Source organism: Haliotis cracherodii, unplaced genomic scaffold (assembly GCF_022045235.1).
Source record: "Haliotis cracherodii isolate W230 unplaced genomic scaffold, xgHalCrac1.p SCAF_27, whole genome shotgun sequence".
NCBI lineage: Eukaryota > Metazoa > Mollusca > Gastropoda > Lepetellida > Haliotidae > Haliotis > Haliotis cracherodii.
The window spans coordinates 263,290-273,918 of record NW_027266283.1 but is presented as its reverse complement, the minus strand read 5'-3'; the positions used below and the strand labels follow the sequence as shown (position 1 = coordinate 273,918).

General features: G+C 41.3%; 1 protein-coding gene and 1 pseudogene across 1 annotated transcript; both read left to right on the top strand.

Moving 5' to 3' along the window:
* The first annotated feature begins 807 nt into the window (after positions 1-807).
* Positions 808-3,980, top strand: LOC139473257 (ankyrin repeat domain-containing protein 50-like; annotated as a pseudogene).
* A 953-nt stretch (positions 3,981-4,933) lies between these two features.
* On the top strand, positions 4,934-6,516 carry LOC139473114 (cornifin-A-like). The gene is made up of 2 exons (XM_071255635.1): positions 4,934-4,993; positions 6,109-6,516. The coding sequence occupies exons 1-2, from the start codon at positions 4,934-4,936 to the stop codon at positions 6,514-6,516; spliced, it is 468 nt and encodes a 155-aa protein (XP_071111736.1).
* Positions 6,517-10,629: the final 4,113 nt, after the last annotated feature.

The following is a 10,629-nucleotide window of genomic DNA, read 5'->3' as shown; positions in this document are numbered from 1 at the left end:
AAAATACTTATAAATACAGTCTTGAGATAAAAATAACGATCGAGATAGTTATCAGTATAATAATATTTTAATGAAAATAAAGAGAATATTTTGAACAATAAAGATAGTTTTCCAAAAATGAGATCAATATTTTAATAGAATGAATTTCAGTTCGTGAACCAAGATGATGTTAACCTAATCCACCCATCTGAAAGTTAATAACAGGCCCCTGGTTCTGATACTGTCGTAGCAGAGTGATGAGGCAATACCATAAGCAAATATCCCATTTTGTGAACATATTTCCATATTTCTTCTCAATAAACATACCATATTCTTAAGATCATATTTTCATTGAGAGTTGATCACAGAGCAATAGCTCTTTTTGGGAAATTATTTATTTTCATTATCAAATAGAGATGGGCTGACTCTTCCAACAATATGTTAGGCCGACCATTGGAACTTCGGGTATGACCTGAGGATTTGGTTTAAAAGAGTAATCTCTTTTCGAAAACACTCGAAAAAAGTGTTCTAGGGTTTTACAGAATACATCTTTTCCTGGATCTGCTTGATCTTCTGCATAAAATGTGTTCTTTGTGAAAAAAAATGTTTGGCTTCTTTCCAACAGAGGTGTTTCCCCCTTTTCTACATTTCATACATTGATATTTACTCCTGATTTGGCACTGTTTGCATCCGTAGAGAATAGAGGAGCAGGAGTACTTCTACCGACTGTCTCTTGCTTCTTGGGACAGCGGCTTTGACAGTGAAACAAGCAGTCTGGCATCATGGAGCAGTGGTCCAGCAACTCACAGACGTCAACAGGATAAAGTAGGCCATGTTGGCAAGATGAAAGACAATCTAAAGAGGCTTGTCAATCCTAGACCGCCAAAACAGAAAGGTTAGTGAATGTTTGAGGTTAATTTACCACCGTTTGTATCTCTATTTAAGAGATTTAACGACAAGAGAACCCCAAACTACAACACATGCGTAATGGTGATGCTTCATGGGCCTTTAGATTACTAGTAGGCCTATCATTCCCTGGAGAGCTGTATGTTTTATTTCTAACCGACAACACAGTACTTATTAATTTTTAATGGTGGATGTGGCACAACACTGGTGGAGGTGAGAGGAGACGTCAGATATTGAACTAAACTGGCAATACATGAGAGGGCGATACTGGACTATGACCTTGTGTTGATAATGCTGAGGAGGGGACACGTGCATGACTTCTACTAAATAAGCATTGATATGTCATGTAGAACGTTACTGTGATATGAAGGGGGAGCTTATCCCTAGTATGGTGGTGAGATGAACACTGGGAAACACCGACTACACTGGGAGCTTATCTATTTTCGTTTTTGTATTGCTGGTTAAGTTTTCCGCCCAACTTCGGTCTTGCATGTTGGAAATGAAGGCGAGCAACAGATGTCAAATGCTACACAGATGGTGACTGAACCAGTTCATGGTAAAGATAGGAAACTAAATTGAATAGACATTCAAAATCATGTATAATTTTGCTTCACTTGGTAGGGGAGGTAATGACGGGGACAGGGGTCAAAGTACTGTATTGGGAGCAGGGGGCCAGTGGGAGGTAAGATGTCCGTGGGTAACATTGGACCTTCTTACTAAGTGGGCAGCTGATGTACAAGGGTGACGTGAAAGAGGGCGAAGGGCACTGAGGTTGCACTTGGATCTAAGTATATATGGTTGGGTGATAAAGTTTAGTTAGTAAATGGATTGTTAATTCGTATCTGGCTTTCATGTTATTCGCTGTTGTGACTTACAAATCCTTTTGTTTTAGTGACAGAGAACCCCCTACATGCTGATACAGACCTCCATCTTGCCTGCAAGAAGGGAGACCTAAACCGGCTTACGTGCATCTTATCTAGGAGTCTGGTAAACCTTAACAGTAGGGGCCAGTACGGGCGGACACCCGTGATGATGGCAGCAGAGAAGGGACACAGACAAGTGTTTGACTTACTTGTGACACATGGAGCTGATGTATCATTATTGGATGATAATAGAGACAACATCCTTCATGTTGCCTGTCTTGAAGGACATGTAGACATGGTGAAGTATGTCCTCTCACAGAAGGTTGCAGACATCAACAGTAGGGGGAAGTACGGGTTGACACCCCTGATAAAGGCAGTCGCCGCGGGACACAGACAAGTGTTTGACTTACTTGTGACACAAGGAGCTGATGTATCATTAGTGGATGATAACAGAAACAACATCCTTCATGTGGCCTGTCTTGGAGGACATGTGGACATGGTGAGGTATGTTCTCTCACAGAAGGTTGCAGACATCAACAGTAGGGGGCAATACGGGAGGACAACCCTGATGAAGGCAGCAGGGAAGGGCCACAGACAAGTGTTTGACTTACTTGTGAGAAGAGGAGCTGATGTATCATTAGTGGATGATAACAGAAACAACAATCTTCATGTGGCCTGTCTTGGAGGACATGTGGACATGGTGAGGTATGTCCTCTCACAGAAGGTTGCAGACATCAACAGTAGGGGGCAATACGGGCGGACACCCGTGATGAAGGCAGCAGGGAAGGGCCACAGACAAGTGTTTGACTTACTTGTGACACATGGAGCTGATGTATCATTATTGGATGATAATAGAGACAACATCCTTCATGTTGCCTGTCTTGAAGGACATGTAGACATGGTGAAGTATGTCCTCTCAAAGAAGGTTGCAGACATCAACAGTAGGGGGCAATACGGGAGGACACCCGTGATGAAGGCAGCAGGGAAGGGCCACAGACAAGTGTTTGACTTACTTGTGAGAAGAGGAGCTGATGTATCATTAGAGGATGATAACAGAAACAATATCCTCCATGTGGCCTGTCTTGGAGGACATGTGGATATAGTGAAGTATGTCCTCTCACAGAAGGTTGCAGACATCTGCAGTAGGGGGAAATACGGGCGGACACCCCTGTTGATGGCAGCAGAGAAGGGACACAGACAAGTGTTTGACTTACTTGTGACACATGGAGCTGATGTATCATTAGTGGATGATAACGGAAACAACATCCTCCATGTGGCCTGTCTTGGAGGACATGTGGATATAGTGAAGTATGTCCTCTCACAGAAGGTTGCAGACATCAACAGTAGGGGGCAATACGGGAGGACACCCCTGATGATGGCAGCAGAGAAGGGACACAGACAAGTGTTTGACTTACTTGTGACAAAAGGAGCTGATGTATCATTAGTGGATGATAACAGAGACAACATCCTTCATGTGACCTGTCGTGGAGGACATGTGGATAAAGTGAAGTATGTCCTCTCACAGAAGGTTGCAGACATCTACAGTAGGGGGCAATACGGGCGGACACCCCTGTTGATGGCAGCAGAGAAGGGACACAGACAAGTGTTTGACTTACTTGTGACACAAGGAGCTGATGTATCATTAGTGGATGATAACGGAAACAACATCCTCCATGTGGCCTGTCTTGGAGGACATGTGGACATTGTAAAGTATGTCCTCTCACAGAAGATTGCAGCCATCAACAGTAGGGGGAAGTACGGGCGGACACCCCTGATGATGGCAGCAGAGAAGGGCCACAGACAAGTGTTTGACTTACTTGTGACACAAGGAGCTGATGTATCATTAGAGGATGATGACGGAGATTCATGCACTGAATGCGGTTAACATCGACGACAAAAATAACCATGTTGATACAGATATTGAAGCAACACAGGGCAGCAGTCATGTCTGACAGGGAACAACAAATAGTGACATAGTACTGGTTTGTGTGTGTATGATTTCCTATCAAAGAAAAATGATCTTGCAGCTCACTTATATACATCTTCACATGATTTTGTAACGGATATCCACGTGATAGGACAAAATATAATATATTTTGTACCTTGGTGTTTCCCTGAATGAAGTAGCATGTTTCTGTCATATATATGTACAACAAATTCACACTTCAAGTCAGGTCTGTTTCTGTTTTCTTGAAATATGACAGCCAATAGATAAATAACTACTTTATTATGTTTAGCAGAATCAGAAAAGAGTACCTTAAATCTTGAATATGCTGAAATGGTTGAAGCACATTCTACAATCCAATAAAATATTTATCTTGCTGACAATGTTTCATGACATGAATGTATATCAAAATTGCGCAATGTGGTATAGATTAATTGCAGATATTACGATAAATCACAAAGAAGAATGAAGAACGAAGTGTGGTATATTTCACGATTAAACCATCGTTGGACAACCTTATTTGTTTAAGGTAGTGTCTCGGGCGTTGTTCCCATAGATGTACGCAGATAAACGCTATGACCGAACGATTGCATCCAAATGTGGGTTAGACATATAAGGGGTCTCGTCGGAGATAATCGGTGACGACCTGGGTACAATGTGGCTTGACATTGCCATCAAGCAGTTTAGACTTTTTACAGATAATTCCAGCTAATGGAACAACATCGTTGGCCAGGGAAATGTCCATTGACAATAATCAAATCTGTTCCCATGCCACCGTCCCACACCATGCCACTACCATCCCCATACCAATCAAATGTCTTGTCATCCGTGCGAATGAATAGTTATGTAAAGGGTACACGTCTAGTGTCAGATGTTGATCTTGTAGTGAAGCGCGAGAACGCCACAGACCACCACTACACCTTAGGCCAAGGTTGGGTGCAACTACTTCATACTTTTTAACATTCGATGATTGTAAAACTGTGTAGTTTATTAAAAATGTGAATGTGTAATACGCATTTGTTTAATGTTGTTCAGCATATTGTATATTGTAAATGTAAATATGGAGTAAAATTGACAAAAAGGGTTTTTAAAAATATTATTTAGCTATTACTATTATTATTAGTGGTAGTTGTATGTACATATACACCAGTATGTATACAGTGTATTCAGACGAGTTCTTATTACTTTGAAGTAGTAGTGTTTGATGCGACTCTGAATCATCTAATCCAGTGACAACTAGATGCGTAGCTGGGAGAACGTCTTAAGGGAGGCAGGCATGACCTACCACAAGGTTGCTGTGGTCAGAGTAGATGTCATACAGGCAGGACGATCCAGGACGTCTGTAAATAATCGAGTCTGGACCAGACGATCCAGTGATTGACATCATGAGCATTGATCTGTTGGGGATATGCATCAACCAAGTCACAGGTCGAGAGTATAGTGAGTGAATGCAGTGTTCATTAATGAACTGTGGTCATCAAAGATAATACATTGACTGAGGTCAATTCAACATTCCCATTGTTTGTTGTGGAGGACAATTTTCAAGTGACTATCTGTTGTCTTCAACATTCCAAGTGTGTCGTGATAGACCGGAACAATATTTTGTTGTTGAACAATGCCCTTACACATGTCTGTTGTCGTTATATGATAGTGACGTGAAATAAGATGTGATATGTTTTATACCTGAACCTTTAAGATTGCATTGTGTGCATATGTAATTGTATTTGATTTGCTGTGGTATAGCACAACGATGGCTATTGTACCAATGTTTGTATGTGTAGACAAGTAGTAGTGGTAGTAGTATTAATAGTAGTAGACATTAGTTTAGTTGTTGTGTTGTAGTAGAAGCAGTGGTTGTGGGACAGTGTTACAGTTTACTGGTAGAGTAAGGTAGCATTAGTAGGAGTAGTTAGTAGATATTTATGTAAATATCTTTTCTCTTTGTAATAAATGATTTTTTTAAATTTTCTTTTGGGGTTCTGTCATTTCTACTTCCTCTTGTGCATATCGTGTGACAAATACAAAAGAAATGTCTGGACCGAATTATTAAAACTGTCCCTTCATCCTCAACCCCCCACTCTCCCCCCATATTTCTTAAACGTTTTTTTCTTTCCTGGTGTCATCACTGATTTTCAGTCGTCCATTCGTATCATTTTCACAGATATTTTGCCCTTTAGACCAAATGGAATGGAACTGGACATTTTATATGTGCAATCTTTCCGAATGTGAAAAGCTTTCACCAACATATTTACAGCGTTATCAATATCATTATAATGTCAAGACCTGGACATCTAAGCCATCTGATTTTGTGACAAATGAACAATCTGATCCTGAGACAACTGAACCATTCAATCCTATGACAACTAAACCATCTGATTCTGAAACAACTGAACCATTCCAACCTGGACATCAAAGCCATCTGATTTTGTGACAAATGAACAATCTGATCCTGAGACAACTAAACCATCTGATCCTGAGACAACTGGACAATCTGATCCAGTGACAACTGAACCATCTGATCCTGAAACAACTGAACCATCAGATCGTGAGACAACTGAACCATCTGATCCAGTGACAACTGAACCATCTGATCCTAAAACAACTGAACCATCTGATCCTGAAACCACTGAACCATCTGATCCTGAGACAACTGAACCATCTGATTCTGAGATAACTAAACCATCTGATCCTGTGACAGATGAGCCATATGATCCTGAAATAACTGAACCATCTGATCCAGTGACAACTGAATCATCTGATCCTGTGACAGATGAACCATCTGATCCAGTGACATCTGAACCGTCTTATCCTGTGACTGATTAACCATCTGATCCAGTGACAACTGAACCATCTGATCCAGTGACAACTGAACTATCTAATTCTGTGACAACTGAACCATCTGATCCTGAGACAACTGAACCTTCTTATCCTGAGGCCACTGAGTTTGACCTGAGACAAGAACAGAACAGATAAAGTGCAGCGATCTGGTGCCAAAGCAGAGCTCAGGTGTTACATGCAGTGCGCATGATGAAGAGTCGCATTACATTAATTGCAGGTGAAACAGGGGATAATATTGCTGTACCTATATCACAAGTGGCAGAGGAGACCATAGAACTATCCTGGACAGGAATGAAAATGATCAGTACAGCTTTGGAACAAAAGGTAGTAACCTGAATGGCAGCTTATTAAGAAATCAATTTGGCATTTGATGCAGTGGAAGTGGAAGTGATGCAGGTCTCAGACGTTCACCACTTCGGTGAAACCCACGAGCACGGGTCTAGTGCTGACAAACCTAGAAACATAATCGGGGCGAACCGGGATTCGAACCCACAATCATAGGTTTCTGGCGTGCCCATGGACGCAACTCTGCACAGCAAATCGCGGCGCCCCAGTCGACCGCGCCCCCTTGTGGTGGATAAGGCTTTGTCAAACGTTGCTGCAGGGGAACCAAGGAGTGTCGGACAAACAGATCACAAGTGTCTCAAAGCAAACCTGAAACGCAACAGCCGTTGTCACTCTGGTTTGAGAAAAGACGGAACTTTTCATGCAATTCACGAAATGACTGGTTTCTCAATCTGTCTGTAACAAATACACATCCATGAATTCATAAAAATAAACAATCACCGATTGACGTAATCCTAAAACGTATAATAAAGATGTTCTTATTCAAAATTATTCTGTCACAATCCTTCTAATGGTCAGACATTATTTCATTATATTATCATCTCTCCATTGTGATTTCCGCCTATTCTCTAAACCCGCTCAGGTCCGGGTTAGAATTGGACTTCAGCAACCAATGCTTGCCGTAAAAGGCGACTAACGGGGCCGGGAGGTCAGGCTCGCTGGCTTGGTTGATGCATGACATCGTATCCCAATTGCGTTGATCGATGCTCATGATGCTCATGGATTGTCTGGTCATGTCTCGATTGTGTGACATTTGTTAATTTAAGAATTGACCTTCACTTTGTGTGATTTCATTGGAGTATGAATCTTCATAAACCGTGGGCAAAACATTGTATGAACGTCGTCGCAAGCTCCGACGTTCATACAGTTTGGCCCTCACTCTATGAAGGTTCATACTCTAATGAACTCACACAAAGTGAAGGTCAATTCTTAAATTAACAAATGTCAACACATCACAACTTAAATCGAGTCTGGACCAGACAGTCCAGTGCCTGACATGATGAGCATCGATTTACGCAATAGAGATATGATGAAATGCATCAACCAAGTAAGAGAGCCTCACGGGTTGTCGGGTAGCCTAGTGGTTTAGGCGTTCGCTCGTCAGACCGAAGATCCGGGTTCCATTCCCGACATGGATACAATGTGTTAAGCCCATATCTGGTGTCCCCGTCCTATTGCTGGAATATTGCTAAAAGCAGCGTAAAACCAAACTCACTCAGCGAACCTGACCAGCCGATCCCGTTAGTCGCCTCTTACGATAAGCATAGACTCCTTTTACGGCAAGCATGGGTTTCTGAGGACCTATTTTATCCCGGATCTTCTAGGGTCACGTATGCCATTAAAATATTACATACGAGTCAGGAGCTTGTTTTAGACCAGGCTGCCCAACCAAAGACCACATATGTCCACTTCAAGCCACTGTTTGGACATACACCTCAAAGACCAAGGGCAGATTTTACTGCTGCCTCATTTATTGTGCGAAAGAGTTCGACAGAGTGAACCATGATGTTCTTCAAAGACGTTTTAAACGAAATTAGAGAAAATGGAAACTTCTTAAGTTTTATTTGTTTCATCTTGAACACCGCAACATCCAAGCTATATACCAACTGTTTGTAAATGATCGCGTATGTCAATATTCATAGCCCAGTGACTGACAACTTGAGCACTATCCTCTATAATCCTTTCCAATAAGTTTCCCCTCTTTCGAAAATATCATGCGCTTGACGTTCATTTCCGGAGATGTTTAAGAAAATGAACGAAACGAGCACAAAAGAGCAGAAATATTGCACTGTCTATTCAAATTATAGAGGGAAGTGGGTAGATGGACGGCTGGTGACATTGCGTAAGTTCCCAGAGAATGCGGTGTGAGGTGAAATCGGGCTTAACGTCGCGTCCAAGATTATTGCACTTATATAGCGACGTGCATACACAAGCCGTCCCTTAATGCCGAGCGCCAGGCAGGGTAACAACACGTACCTTTTTAACGTCTTTTGGAATTACGCAGCCGGGGATCGAACCCTCCTGCGTATGAGGTGAGGTGAAATGGGGTTTAACGTCGCGTCCAAGATTATTGCACTTATATAGCGACGTGCATGCACGTGTATGTGTGTGTGGCTGCTTGTACTAGTCCGGACTGATGCCGATTTATAGTGCTAGCACACTGATATACCATGCCGCAGTATAACATGAATACCCCACTCAGACACAGTATACTGACTCCGAGCCGACCAGTCCTTGTTTTAGCCCCTTAATGCCGAGCGCCAGACAGGGTAACAACAAGTACCATCTTTTAACATCTTTTGGTATGACGCGACTGGGGATCGAACCCCGGACCTTCCGCTCTCCGGGCGGACGCTCTACCATTAGACCATGGAGGCGGTCCCTCCTGCTTATGAAGGAACTAAAGAAAGAAAGCATGAATTCGACAGCTCAAGTTGGTCATAAAGGTTTACAGACACATAACAACACACAGCGCCTATGTTCGGAACTCTTCAATGATAGTCATTTCAGATGGTGTTTACCGCCACCCATGTCCGGGAAAAAGACGTTCAACACATCTACATTATAAGTATGTATTACTAAGGCCTAAAGATCACGTTATTTATTGTTAAAAATCAACAAGGATTAGCCTATTATATTGGAATTTTTCACATACATTTCACATGTATTTGAGAGTCTGGAGAATGTAGAAAATATATATTGTTCATATTTGTACAGAGAAAATGAATGATTGCAACGAACATGAGTAAACTGAAATTAGACCTGTCACAGTGTGTTTGTTAATCTTGAAAATGGACATCATACCCTAGGTTCTGATAGGAGTTGTTGTAATCTTCAGTTATTATTTTTTTACCTCATAAATCTTGAGTTCGATCTAACGAGCGTACCATACAAATGAGGTACACACACCAATAGCTGGGTAACCCAAGGACAGTGAACAAGGGAGTGAGCATTGTGTGTCTGACCATCCGAAGATTAGTATGGTGTTCCCAGGATCAAGTGTGGATGCATGAGTATTGTTGACAAATTGATGATCATACAACAAGTCATCGTGTTAATATTGAAGCATACCATCAGTCCATGACATTGATGTATTGGTTTAAGTAAACGCGACAGAAGCATTTCCATATTCATTGTAAATCTCAGTTGAAAGAAGAGTCGGTTGTACGATTCCTACTATATCATGGGCATGTGTTTGTGAATCACTAGAAAAGGACATTACCGGGGTCCTCTTGCACAAATTCACACTTTTAAAAAAAATATAATTAATACCCAGTGAATACATATTAAAAAACTGTTTTATCGAAACATTATTCATTATTCTTATTTCCCGTCTATGCGTTTTTTAAAATTTCCCGTCTTTCTGTTTTGAAAAGGTTGAAAAGATCTTTTGTTATAGCGACGAAACGAAAACATGAAGGCTATATTTGGGATTTTACGAAAAGCTCCCCCAAATAGATGACGATCGTACATTTTCATGTTATGTTATTAGGACATATCATTGTATTATTATTTTTATTTTATTTTATTTTCATAGATTTAGTGACATACTTTTAATAGAACATGAGTATGTATTTCTCTAGTTACAACATCAAAGTTCCGAAATAACCACAATATCAAGGCCGAAAAAATAAATGCCATCATACTAGTAATCGTTTCCTTCAAATAATTGGGCCCTTTCAACTGTGCAATTGCGATGGAGGGATGTACGTGCTGTGTGTCGTAACCGGTTCCACTTATTGTATGCGCAGC